The following is a 13954-nucleotide window of genomic DNA, read 5'->3' as shown; positions in this document are numbered from 1 at the left end:
TGCGGACTCAGATCCAGCATAATTCAAAACCATTATAAAAAAAGACAGATACAAACATATTTATTAGATATCGATCAAATGATGATTAAAAATCTATGGTGTCTTGGGAAGCTAATTAATGACATAGATTGACATGAGTCGAACATTTAAAAATGGGCTACAAATAAATTAATCATGACAAACTAACACTATTATTTAAACACAAAATGTACTTAACCACATTAGAAAAGCCAAAGTCCCAGAAATAATGACCAAAATGTGTATTAATATAAATGTGTGGCTATTGTTTCCAAGTAGCTCTGCATACAAGGTTGCTATGGCGGCAAATGAACTCTTCAGCGTGAAGCCACGTGATCTTGCCGTCCGTCTCACGGGTGCACATTTCTGGACGTGTACAGCTCACGCAACTCAGTCCGTGGGAAGTCTACGAAATCCATACGGACACCGCTCCACATCCGTACCACTGAACTCAGCATAAAAATGTCAAAGCATTTTTATTTTTTGCCACTCAGTTGTTGAGTGATTGGCAGCAAGCTGCCCTAGTGGTCAGCAAATGTGCCTCACATTTTCGTGGTTCTACATTGCCTCCCACATTCGAAAAACAAGCGTTAGGTTCACTGAAGGTGTGGAACGTGAATGCTAAAGAAGTCTGTCTGTAGCGTGAGATCTCAAATTGGAATCTCCCTTTAAGGCTAAACATGTCAAGAACTCACAATGACAGAAAACACATGAGGTATGAACTCTGTACAAGCATCCAGATGATAAAAAAAAAAAAAAATGTAAATATATACACGGAATGCACAATGCATAGCTCGTTCTTGCTAACCCAGGCACCGCTTTGAAGAACGTACGTCTCATAGAAATGCAAAATTAGGAGTTGCATGATACCGAACGGGGAAACCGGGAGCTCGAAAAAGCCGGTCAACGTGCATCCACGCTTGGACGATTCAGTCCAGTTAAGAGTTTTTTCCCAGCGTCCATGGCAGTGAGTTTTAGATGGGCTCCACGTAGTTAGCCGGGTAGAGACCCAGCTGGCCGCTGTCCAGGCGACCTTTGCACCAGCCCTGCTCATCCTCCTCCTCCAGTTTTGTCAGTGTGTCACCTCGGTTGAGAATGTAAAACAGTAAGAAGCAACGAATCCACAGTCTGCTTATCATGTGACAAGTACCTGCTCGGAAGCTGAGCTCGTCCTGCTCTTGGCCTTCGTAGTCGTACAGCGCTCGCACTCTGACGCCATTGGCCGAGTCGTCGTCAAAAGGGTTAGCGGCGCCGTTGGTGTCGCCTGCCGAGTTTGGCGCCATCTGGTCTTCGTCGGACCACTCGTTGGAAGCCCTGTGCGCCTGGTTCTTTTCGTAGCTGCTCATGCTAAAATAATCAAAGAAAGAAAGAGCAAAGAAGAAGAGACTTATTGTCCTAGAACCTCTGATGTATTCATCTTGATCTGATCTGTACTTTTTGTGTCAACTATAGAAATCATTTCTTTGTTGGCCGAGGAAAGAGAAGGTTTGTGTTGTTCTTACTGTGTTTCACACAAAATATTGACTGCAATTATTCCGAGCTGCTCTGTAAGTAACGGCACATTCCAGCTTGGAGTTTTTTATTTTCATTTTGTTTCATCACTGCCCACAGTTGTTGTAAATTGGGGATCCTCAGAAGAAGACTTTCTCACTTTCCCTCGTCTCCGGCTTGGGCCTGGTCAGCTGTTGCTGTGACATTGGTCAACATGATGGAATCGCTGCCTTTCTTTGCCTTTTCCTTCTTGGTGATGCTGTGGGTAAGATCTGGGTTGTACTCCTGGAAAACAAATCAGTCGAAATGATCAGAACGCTGCCATCGGGTGGTGCGCTGATGCCGACCGACACAGTGACGGTACTTCAAACTGCGGCCAGGTCATGTGCATGCCGGGGCCATGGTTGTCGTTAAACCACTGTAGATCTTTTTGAGCACTGGCCGATGTGATGGTGTGTTCAAGTTCCTCGTACACTGACTCATATCTGTGCAAAGACAATGTTCAGAGTCAGTTGTAAAGAAAAGTTCTCATGATTGACTCAGTCAGCATCAACCTTTGGTTCTCTGTGAGGTTGAGGTGGCGCTTGACGTCCAGCAGCACCTCCCTGAGGAAGCTCAGCCTCTTTTCTTCAAACTGCTGACTCTGGTCAAAGACCTGCTCCATGTTCTCCATGTACTGAGGTGTGCACTTACTAAGCTCGTCCAGAGCTTTTTCATACTTTTCCTTGGCCTGAACATAAAAAGCCCAAATAAAGAATCTTTGCTCAATGGTTTGAAGGTCAAAGAACAGCAGATCTTTGCTGAAGTTATAGTCTTAACAAACACTTGGAGAGAGAGAGAGAGAGAGAGAGAGAGAGAGAGAGAGAGAGAGAGAGAGAGAGAGAGAGAGAGAGAGAGAGAGAGAGAGAGAGAGAGAGAGAGAGAGAGAGAGAGAGAGAGAGAGAGAGAGAGAGAGGAGGTGAAGGTGCAGGAGTGAGTCACACATTAACAACGTTGATAACAACAATTCACCTTCTGCTCTACTCTTAAGACTGGAGGTCACAGATGTACCTGCATGTGCTCACCTTCAGTGAATCCAGTTTACACTTGTCCACTTTCTCGTGGAGTTTCTTCAGCTGGTCGGCAGTCACTGAGGCGTCGCTCTTGCCGTTGGCCTCCCTGGTAGATGCCAGCTTCTCCTCTTTGCAGGCCACGTGGTATGACTTTTTGGCGGCCTCAAGCTGACGGGAAAGATGACCAAAGAAATGTTTGTAAACGGGTAATGGTCAAGTAAGGCGATAGTTAGGGTTAGGGTCATAAGAAGAAAAGAACCAACTAATCTCCAACATTGTTGTTCACAGCTTATATTGGGACACAGGAACATTGCCCTCAGGTTCCCTTACCTCCTTCAACTTTTTAGCCCAGGGCTTCTGGGCTTTTTTGAATCCTTCATCTGCCTCTTTGGTTTCCTTAAAGCCTCCCATCATCTGTTTATGGTATGAGTCCTTCTGCCAGTTCTTCACTTTCTCAAAGTCCTCGCTCATCAGGTTGTTCTTCACTTCATGATGAAGATCGCTCACCTTCTCTGCCTCCATCATCAGCGACATCCAAGCACGTTCTACCGTGCCGTACTGAGGACCTGGTGCAAAGAGATGGTCATTGAAGCGCTACATTTGGTAGACCTGTGAGCTTTCAACACCTCTGACCTTTGTCTACCAGCTGTCTCCATCTCCTGGACCACTCAGTCAGCTGCTGGGAGTAGGCTTTCTCGATCTTAGCTCTCTCCTGGATGCAACTCATGAGGTCATTACAGAGTCTGTGACCATCGTCGATTCGCCTCACAGTACGCTTGTAGTTCCCCACCTTTCCAATAGACAAGAACATCCCAACTCAGATGTGACCATCAATATCTTCAATGGCCGCGTACAAGAAGTTCAAACAGGTGAATATTTGGAGATATTTTGAGCTTTAACAGCTTGAAGGTGTTTGAATTAGCGACGCCACACCCCTGCCTGAAATGAACTCGACAAGTGCTTTTTTGTGTTCCACCCGCAGACGTATCGTCGGCATGGCAGAGAGCTGAGTCAGCAGAGCTGCAGCGCCGCGATGCAGTGAACCGCTGTGATGTAATGATGGCAGGGTGGAAGACGACACCTTTGCTGCTCCAGCTAAACGCACTGCTGAATGATGAGCTTGATGACAGAATACTGCAGAGTGGGCGGGCACGTGCAGTTTCTTCTCAATATTGAACACCGGTGTCAAACTAAAGGCCCGTGGGCAGGATCTCAATGACCTTCTTGATCTGCTTCTTATGAGAGATGCAAGATTTTTGTCTTCCTACTTTTAAAAACCTAGTTGGTGTCATCGTGAAAACACACAAGATGCTTTTCGGGGTACACAAATTGGGCCAAATGTAATCATTCTTCCTCACTTTCAATTTAAGTCAGCAAAGTCCCAATTATCGTGTCTCTGAAAGGTTACGCTAATGATCCTGTGGTGTGGGAAGTATTACGGGAGATTTTTTTTTTTTTTCCCCACAAACTGCCGGGAAGAGCTAGGACTGACCATCATAAATGTCCAACTTGTTCAATATGAACGATTTTTTTGCCAGTCTGGATGTCTTGCCACCATGCTACCTTTCACAGGTCAATCAAGGTACTACAACAGGTATCTGAGTCCTAAAGGGAGTGTATTTATGACTTTAAAGACGTGCAAATAACAAATGCATAAGCCGCATACAGTATGAAAACGAATGATATTAATCCGTTTCCACAGAGCTCCCAGCTGAGGCCGGTTCAGCGGGAGTTCATTCGGTGCTCCGGCGGCGGCAGCTAATCACCAAAAGCTTTCATTTTTCCGTCGTTCTCACCTCCCAGAAACTGTCGGTGTTCTCCTCCAGGCTGGCCGACTCGTCAAAGGCGCCAGACATGGTGGCGGTTGGGGTGGGGCAACGGCGTCTTTGTTAGCTCCTCTCAAGCGCTGCAAGGACGAACGAGATGAGAACGCATATGAAAAATCCCGCATCATAAGAAGATTCTCTCTAATGCCGCATTGCATATTTTAATCTCTAGGTTTGTGGACTTAGTAAATTGATATCGTGCTTGTATTTCCTTCACAGGTAAAGCTGCTTTTAAAATATCAGAAAATATCTGCCTAATATTTTTCAGGATTAGTTTGGTCTCATCCTGAAACTATGCACAATTAATTGTGCACAAGCTGTTAACAGTACAAAGTTTCAGTTTAGAGCTGAAACTATCACGAAAACAAGCAGCTTCTTCACCCTGGAATGCTGTTTCCAGTCCTCTTGGGCTAAGATCAATAGATGGAAAGACCGGCTATTAATCTTCACTGTGACATTTCCTGGGGGACAAGAGGAGCCTAAACTTGCAGAGTCACCGTGTCGTCAACAACGCGCAAGCCTGATGTTGCAAATTAATCGGGAGACTCAAGAGTTGACGATATCCCTTCCAACATTGTCATCCAACACTTTACATTGTGCAAATGTTTATTCCATGGACAAAATCGACAGTCTGAAGTTGTCAGAAAAGCACCTTAGCATTATGCAAAAACAAGTGCAAACCAGAATAAAACAATGTTTCTCAAATGTAGGTCTGTTCAATCAATGGATTGCATTTCGTGTTCGTTAAGATCCTACTAAAACTTCTTTCAATGCATCACGGTTCAAATATTTCGAGGTAAGTGTGGAAGATGCAAAACAATACAAAGAAAATTGTGTGTTTTGATAGATGTGTGGGTTGGGGGTGGGGCGGTCACACTGTGGGTATTTGGGTCAACTATCGTGACACGTTTGACAATGAAGGGGGCGAGATAGATGTCATTGGAGTGAGAGAGAGCGAGCGAGAGAGAGTATTTCCCCTCCAAATCTAAAATCCACTCCATTTCAAATCCAGTTGGTGTCTTTGGGCGATAAGACACAGTGTTTATCACACTGGTTTAATCCAAGAGCCTCACACCGAGAGGAGGCTTTTGTTTGGCGCAACCCTACCAGATTCTTCCACTTTTAAACCATTACCAAGCTGAGAACACAGAAGACAACAAAGGCGATGCTGCTCACCCCTTCGGGAGGGACACCGGGTTCAGAGAAAGAACCACAACTACCGATATGGTGAGCTAAAGGCATCAACTCAACCAGACAAAGACCAACACAGCCCCCTGCCTGAACAAAAGCTTACCCCCAGTCCTCCATTCGCGGCGGCCCAGGCTGGAGCCAGGAGAGAAAGAAGACACGTGGTCTGGGACAACAACCTCCTCCAATTTGGACCATCAACAGTCAGCGCGGAAAGGAACCGGAACCGACCCGAAGCACTAACGTGTGTGTTTGTGTATCTCAGCGAGAGAGCGATAATCCCGCGATGTTTAGCTTGAGTGGTTCTGACAGAGCGCTGAGCCAGAGGGACACAGGGGGGTGAAATGAGGCGGGGTGGTACTTGGTGGGTGTGTTGCTTGGGTGTGAAGCTGGTTACACCTCCTAGCTCCTCAGGTTTTGTTTTGATGTAAAAGACATCCTCCTTGGCTTGAAAGTGGACGAGTGAAGAAAGCAGCCCCTAACCTTTTGCTCATTTTTGCTAGCTTGTGGATTCACCATTTTACAACAACAGCACATGACAGAGACAAGCGGCACAAAGGCACAACCAGATTCAACTCATATTAGGCACTTGGATCTGCAGTGTAATTCCAGACTTATGTAGTATATAAAAAAGACCTATATATAGACTCTAAAAACATAATAAAGTCTTTGGAGCATATGAACAGTATGAAAAACCATGGCGGAAGTCGTTTGAAGCTCCAGGCAGCGTTTGAGAGGCTGATTACACAGAGGGTGGAGGAGATGTTTGCACAGATAGGCTTGCAGAGATACTATATACGGTGGTCATAAAAGCCGGGGAGAGTCAAGCCGTCACACTAAAGATATTTCGAGTCAAGAATTGATCGTGGGTCTGTGGTAGAACGCCGCTCAAGGGATTCAAACCCAGAATAGTAAAGAAATACTTGCGGGAAATCACGTTTTAATTTTGCCATTACAAGATATGTGTGCTGCCATTTAGTTGCAAATACTAATGACACGACTTAAAATTTCTAATAATTTTTAGCCGTCTGACTATTTTATTGGCTTTAAATATTTCATTAGTGCTGAGCACGAGGCAGTGGAAAGACCCTCTTGAGAATCACTTTTAAGTGAGCCTCAACATGACAAATAACCCATCAATTTTCTGCAAGAGTGAGTCATCTCGTATTTATCATAAAGATCCCCCAAAACAAACAAACAAATCAATAAATACTAGCTGGGCAGCTAGGATAGGTTAAAAAAAAAAAAGTTTCATCCAGAGATTTGAAGACGCTTTTATCACAACAGCATGCACAAAAAAAGGTTCTGACTCAGAACTGTGAAGCAGGCGTGCTAAACACTAGTTCACATTTCAGCAAGTAGCATAAAAAATCATTTAAAAAACAGACATTGGATGAGAAAAGATACCTGTATAAATATTACAGACTACCTCGAGAACGTCGCTGCTGCTGGTCTCAGCTGTGCTGCTATGCAACACACCCACATGCAACACACACACACACTGCAAGAGTGAACTTTGCTATTTCATTACAAAGACGCATCAAGCCATCAATAATTAGCAAGGGAGGCTCACAGGAGGAAGAACACAGAGAAAGACGAGGGGAGACCATGGTGACGTGGCACAGAGTCACTCTCGGGTCGGCTCCCAATCAAAAGGGGGGAGGGACAACTATGAGAATAGTAATGACGAGGCTTTTATGATGTTATTTCTGTTTTTCAAATGCATGTCTTCTTCAAAACAAAACAGGACTTTACAATGAAGGGCCTTCCTTAAAACTGTTCCCACAAAGCTCGACACATACAATTGTCCTAACCTAACCTCTGATGGATTCATTGATTGATTGAGAGTGTCTAATACAGATGACACACACAAGCACTCATAGACAGATGCGCTTGCCATCTGCGTGTCATCTAATCAGATTTCTTCCCCTGGGTGGGTGGGCTTGCTCAATCTGACCTCTGTGTTCCTTCCCGCCATTGTGCAAGCTAATTTATGACATCGCAAATTTGAGCAGAGAGTGGTTTCAACTCGAGGGTCATCTCTTTGATATTGCTAGGCAATTTCAAAATAAACAATAAAATTCAATGTGAACTGATTGGTCAGTCATCAACCATTTCCTCACAAGTAAACATTCCACGCCAATGAGAATCAATTACGTGCATGCAATGTCACCATGGCAACACCAAGCTTTCCTGTCCTCCGGTTACTTCTTTCTTGAATTGAATCAAATAAGCACATCACCATAAATGACAATGAGGTTTATAAAATAGAAACCATCTTCAGTCGCGGTTACATTGAAAAAACACTTCAGCCCAAACAGCTTCTGGCATGAAATCAATGAACCTTATGAATCATTTAATAGAAGTTATATTGTAAGTGTACATAAGGATGGCTGAAGCCTTTCAGTGTAATGTAGTCAATACATAGCCTCAGAACACGTCCATTTAAGTACAATGAAGACATGAGCTGTTAATGGCCTCCACCATACTGTATTAATAATAAAACTATCTATGCTATTATGCCAAAGGGATAGAAGAGTTCTGTTTTTTTCTTCTTTTTTTTTTTTTTTGCTGCTCCAGTTTGCCTCAGCTTCTGATAAGCGGCACATATGTGATTACTTGGTGCTGGTAAGTGTTTTAGGCCTTGGTTGAGGTGTACTTTGTAGTAGTAGTAAATAGTTCAATTCCAACGTGTGACAAACCTTGCATGTCTGTGGGATGAGAACAACAACATCAACAACAAAAGATCCCCAATACAGCTATTGTAATTGTCAGAATTAGCTCTAAATTTGTACCCAACAGTCTGTAGGCACTTTAGTAGTCTTAAAGAAGAGAAGAGTGAGTGGCAGATGTTGACACTCTGACCTCAGGAGACACAGAATGGGACGATTGTGTCCCTCGTGAGTAACGGTAAGGTCAAAAAAGACAACTTTGGGGTTGACTCTTATCAATTACGTTAATAGCCGGTGACGCCCTGTCTGTCTGTTCATGTAACTGAATGACAGTCAATTCATCCCATGAGATACTTCTCCTTAAATAAGTCGTAACAAATACATCAACACAATCTTTTTATTTAATTGTAAGGAAAAATACTGTATTTAGTAAGTAAATGGATACAATAAAGTGGTAGAACCATGTGACTACTTTCGGCCAATCAGCAAAGACAAGTAAAATGAGTGCCGAAATTCAATCCCTATCTGACTGAATGAATACCGGCCTTGATAAAAATGTTCCACGATATAAAAGGGGGAAAAAAATGAAGAAAAAAAGACTCACAATATATATTTAAAAAATCGCAAGCATTAATATTCTTTATACAATACAAAATAATCAAATGCATGTTCAATGTCAGAGCTGGTGATCAACAAACATCTACTGTTTATTCTTGTAATTTTTGCAGCTACTCATGCAGAGAATATGCAACAACATAAGCAACAGGGATTCATCTTAACATGTGTGCGACTGTGAAATGTCACCACAAACATCACCAATGTAAAAGTGAGCTGCTTGAGCTACTAAAACATTGCGTGCAATGGGCCTATGCTGAGACATTTCAGAACCGCGGACAGAGCCCAACCGGGAGGCACAACATGGAGGTCAGACGCGATTGCACAATATATATATATATTTTTTTTTAATGTATTCGTGCTTTACCATTAATCGTCTTTCATGAATCTGCAATGAATTACTTTAAATGGGAAATGAAACTAGTGACACCGCAGCAGCAGAATATCGCGTTGGCTCAAAAGACACCTCCCAGAAACCCACTCGAATTCATAATGTCTACAAAAGTGTGAGATGATATATTAATTAATATTATGATGATTGCTATTATTATTTTCATTCTTCTTTTCCAAGTATACCTGTATTGGGATTCCATTCTCACAGGGCACCGGCAATGTCGTTCAACGAAGAGTTCCGATTAAGTTTCGTTTTAATCGTACTTACAGCACACATAAAATGATTGCAAGCTAGCAGCTAATGGATAAGAATCATATGAATGATTTGAAAATATTACATACCAACAAGTACGATCCACTTGATCGCTTCAGTCCTGCAAGACGGGCAGCATCGTCAGACGCTTGGGGGGGCTGACTACAAGCTAGAGTGGACAAATCGCATTTCCCGGAAGCTCTTTGTCTGCTTCAAAATAAAGTAGACCTTGTATACGGTCATTTCAAAACAAAGTAATACGCAACCTCAGGGGACGCTGAAATCTGGCCCCTACTTTTTTTTTTTTTTTTTTTAAATAAGCCACACTTCAATGAGAAAGAATAGGCACGTTTTATTTAGGTCCACAACAGACTGCATGGAAATGTGTACATCTCAATATACTTTTACAAGGTCAACTGATATGATTCTCGACTCACAACGTTGTCAAGTAAACTACCCAGTTGACAATTCATTGTTTCTGAGACCAATCACAGTTAGGGTTTCAAGAAATAAAAATACAAAACATATTAAAAATTGCCAAAGTTTCTCACTTACCAAAAGTCCAACATTTTCTCCATTACAATACCCACAAGAAATAGATTATTTTTCTCATGGTATTTTTATATTCTTTGCCAAAAGTTCTGCTGCAGTTCCACTCCACCGCGAATGAGGGCGACATACGGAAAGAGGCTCTGAGCGAGACAATAAACGCTTCCTATCAACGACGTCCGTTCTTTCCGGCTCCGGTCTACTCTCAAGCGCAAAGGTAAAGATGTGACCGGTGTTCAAATCTAAATAAATCTAGAACATCGCAAGTGTTAATAAAAATCCCTGGCCAACATCCAACTCTTGTACGCCTTCGGGTTGAAGCAATCGATGTATTTCGAGCGTGACAGTTATAACCCCGCTGATATAAAGACGAGAAGATACGATGTTCACCAATGGCTGCCATTTTCCTGGCTGAATTAGTCTTCCTCGTTATGTGTGCCGAGCGTATGCAAAATGTGAAAACCAAATGACAGTCACTATTGTTTTGGGGCTAATGCTTATTGTTTGGCTACTCCGAAGCACATACATAGCCACATTATGCGAGTGAACCGATAAAAGGCTAGCATGCTAACGGCGCTCTGTCTCCTCTTTGAGCAGATGCTGATGCCCAAGAAGAATCGAATTGCCATCTACGAGCTCCTCTTCAAGGAGGGAGTCATGGTGGCTAAAAAGGACGTCCACCTGCCCAAGCATCCCGAGCTTGCCGACAGGAACGTGCCCAACCTTCATGTGATGAAAGCTATGCAGGTGAGTGTGAGACTCGTAATGGCAATTCCGATGCCTCATGAACCAATGAACCGCCTCGACACCACTGCTCAAAGGCTTGGAGGGAATGATCGACTCCTATTATAAATCACTTTGAGTATACAGTAAACCTTATGTTTAATGATTGAAGCGATGCAAGTGAGTGAGGCCTATGACCTTTTGAATTCCTCCTGACTGATTTGAACTTGACATGCATGCTTCATGCCTGCGCAGTCCCTGAAGTCATGCGGCTACGTCAAGGAGCAGTTTGCCTGGCGCCACTTCTACTGGTACCTCACCAACGAGGGCATCCAGTACCTAAGGGACTTCCTTCACCTGCCCTCGGAGATCGTGCCAGCCACTCTGCGTCGCCAGACCCGCCCCGAGACCGCCAGGCCCAGGCCCAAGGGTAAGCCTGATAAATTACAAAGATTTAGTTATTCTTGAATTCTTAAATTTCAAATTGTTGTGGCTGTGTCACCGCAGTGAGAAGTTGTATGTATAGAGTTCAGTGTGATGAAATGCAAGATTTTGACAAACCCAAAAAATTGCACTTAGCAATATTTAAAACTGCTTGTATTGTCAATGTATCTTCTCTGCATAGCTTATTTAAACTTTCATATAAACTTGCATTACTTACATTCACTGTCAAAATAAATACATAGCCTCTCCATGATGTGACAAGTGTGCAATGCTGATTTTGCAGTGTTCATAGCGATCACTTAAAAAAAAAAAAAAATCCTTGTTTCTGAACCTAGCCCTTAAATCATAAATATTACAGTATACATTGCATATATTATTATTATACCCAATGTGCTAGTGAAATAACAATGAAATCATCATGTGTTTGCAGGAGCAGAAGGAGACAGGCCCGCCCGCCTTAACCGTGGAGAGTCTGACCGAGATGCATACAGACGATCTGCTGCACCACGTATGTATTGCACGACTTCTATTGTTACATACATGGATATCGTAATGGTGTTGGAAGTCATAATATTCAAAATAGACTTGTGGTTCAAGGTGATTTACTCATTTCTAATTTTTCAGCCGGTGCTGACAAGAAAGCAGAGGCTGGTGCCGGAGCTGCCACAGAGTTCCACTTTGTGAGTTACCAACACAAGTCTCAATAACACTAATGTTAAGGCCTTTTAAAAATAATAAAACAACTTTTTTCTCGTTTCAGAGAGGCGGCTTTGGGCGCGGCAGAGGACAGCAGCCTCAGTAGATTTTTGCTATGTTCAATAAAGAAAATCCAAAACAAGTCAAGCTCTTTGTCTTTTATTTGTAAGAATAAGTAGAAACACTTTGTTTCAAAACATCCTCTTAACTGATCATGCTTCTCATTTTTTAAGCGCAAGTCAAAATCAGATACCTAACCTATATGTCCACTGGGTGGCACAAGTCAATTGGGGAAAAAAAAAATGCTCTTAAGATAGACGTGTTATATTTTCAAAATAACTGATAACATCTATTATTATTGAAGCGGCTCACATGAGATGCAGAGATTTTTGACTGGTGCACTTTAATTCTCTCCTCTTTAACCACCAACGTCATGTCACCGTGAAAACTATGAACTACACATTTAAACATTACAAACAGCAGCTCTAATTAAAATGAAAATAATGACATTTGTTAGACACAAATAAATAATACACTTAGTTTCCTCATACCTTGTGCTTCCAAGGGCGTTAAGTTTGAGTTGTTTCTGCAGCCTAGCTTATTTTTCTCATACCTCCTGCTTCCAAGGGCGCTAAATTTGACTTGTTTCTGCAGCTTAGCTTCCGAATATACCTCGCAGTGCGTCTTAACAGGCCAACGGCACAAAAACACAAAGAAAGGCACGATAAACTACGTCTCCTCACTTTCAACACAAATTATGACAAGTAAAAACATCGTTTAAGTAGCTTACCATTCTGAAGCAAGGAGAAGGTGAGCAGGAAGTTAAGAGTCAGCAAAACAGGAAGTAGAAGAAAACGATCTCTGCTCTTCAAAATAAAGGTGCAAAACGGAAACATGCCCTGATGGAACTGTAAACAAAAAATAAGTTAAGCCAGTGCATGAACAAAACACAAATGGGTCCCACCAAACCAACCTTTTGAACTGAAGCTGTTGACATTTTGTGATGCTACTGTATTCGGTAGTAAATCATTAATATTCATTTTCACAAATACGATAACGCGTCAGTGCGACCTCCAGTGGACAAAATAAGCAACAATATAGTTACTGGGGATAGGGACCAGTATAGAAATAATGTATTAAAAAGAAATGTGAAAATATGCAAATCCGTGGGTGATAAACTGCAAGTCTGCAGAGGTCTACTGATCTGATCTCTTGTAAAAATCCTCACCGGGCCAACCTTGATTAAAAAGTTGAGCCAAGTTGGCCATGGACAGACAGACAAGAGGCTTAACGTGAAATACTGGTGTTTTATTGTTGGCACATTTATATTACAATCTTCAGTCTTCTTGCACTGTTTTTATTCTACAGTCCCAAACAAAAGGGGAAAAAAAAAGTCCAGTGACACTTGAACACAAAAGCACGGGGATGTAACTTCTAGGCTGATGGTTGTCGGCTGAAAGGAAGGAAGTGCCTGTGTTGTCATATTTGCGAGGATGGTTGAGTCCGTTTCTAGGTATGATATGAATCAGCAGGCCAACAGGTACTAAACTTGATTGAGTTTAGTTGAACCAATTTGGCCCACAAGGTTGAGCCAATTCCTACACAACTGTACTACGACCTTTGGTAAATCGGACACCTTCCTAAATAAAGTAATAATACATTTGACGTCATACTTGGGTAACGACCATTTGGTGCCTCCTGTTAATTTAAAGGGAAAAAAAGCTGACAAGTCCTTTTTTGATTAAGTGTTGTGTTAGCAATGTACAAAATATTAGCATGTCAACATGACTGATTTACAAATCAGTGGATATGAATCATCCAGTAGCCTCGTGACACCTGTCAGCGTCAAACCTCAAAAGACTTCACTCGTACTTCCCAGCAGGGTGTGCCTGAGGTCATTGCCCTCAGCGACTTAATTGCACATTCAGATGAAGCGCTGAAACCTTATGACGGGCCTGAGAAAGGTGTCGTAAACGTAAGACTTTGCCCACCGCGCCTATTCCATTAGGCGGCAATAAATGAGAGTCCTCTTGA

At 42.6% G+C, this 13954-nt stretch overlaps 2 protein-coding genes across 6 annotated transcripts; one reads left to right on the top strand and one right to left on the bottom strand.

Annotated features, from left to right (window-relative positions):
• On the bottom strand, nt 1–12972 carry pacsin1b (protein kinase C and casein kinase substrate in neurons 1b). 5 transcript variants are annotated; one of them, XM_037252103.1, is made up of 10 exons: nt 9598–9696; nt 4358–4467; nt 3195–3351; nt 2892–3127; nt 2574–2729; nt 2064–2239; nt 1874–1994; nt 1670–1794; nt 1169–1365; nt 1–1102 (listed from the first exon to the last, which is right to left on the bottom strand). In XM_037252103.1, exons 2-10 carry the CDS (start codon nt 4415–4417, stop codon nt 993–995), a joined length of 1338 nt encoding a protein of 445 aa, XP_037107998.1. In that variant the 5' UTR covers nt 4418–4467; nt 9598–9696; the 3' UTR covers nt 1–992. The 5 variants fall into 5 exon arrangements, with proteins under 5 accessions (XP_037107998.1, XP_037107997.1, XP_037107995.1 ...); XM_037252102.1 differs by lacking the exon at nt 9598–9696 and adding an exon at nt 12472–12972 and having other exon boundaries at nt 993–1102; XM_037252100.1 differs by lacking the exon at nt 9598–9696 and adding an exon at nt 6983–7087 and having other exon boundaries at nt 993–1102.
• On the top strand, nt 10203–12059 carry rps10 (ribosomal protein S10). Its single transcript, XM_037252108.1, has 6 exons — nt 10203–10274; nt 10655–10804; nt 11036–11210; nt 11655–11732; nt 11849–11904; nt 11985–12059. The coding sequence occupies exons 2-6, from the start codon at nt 10655–10657 to the stop codon at nt 12024–12026; spliced, it is 501 nt and encodes a 166-aa protein (XP_037108003.1). The 5' UTR covers nt 10203–10274; the 3' UTR covers nt 12027–12059.
• Nucleotides 12973–13954: the final 982 nt, after the last annotated feature.

This window comes from Syngnathus acus, chromosome 5 (assembly GCF_901709675.1).
Source record: "Syngnathus acus chromosome 5, fSynAcu1.2, whole genome shotgun sequence".
Taxonomy (NCBI): domain Eukaryota; kingdom Metazoa; phylum Chordata; class Actinopteri; order Syngnathiformes; family Syngnathidae; genus Syngnathus; species Syngnathus acus.
This window is presented reverse-complemented; position numbering and strand designations above follow the sequence as displayed.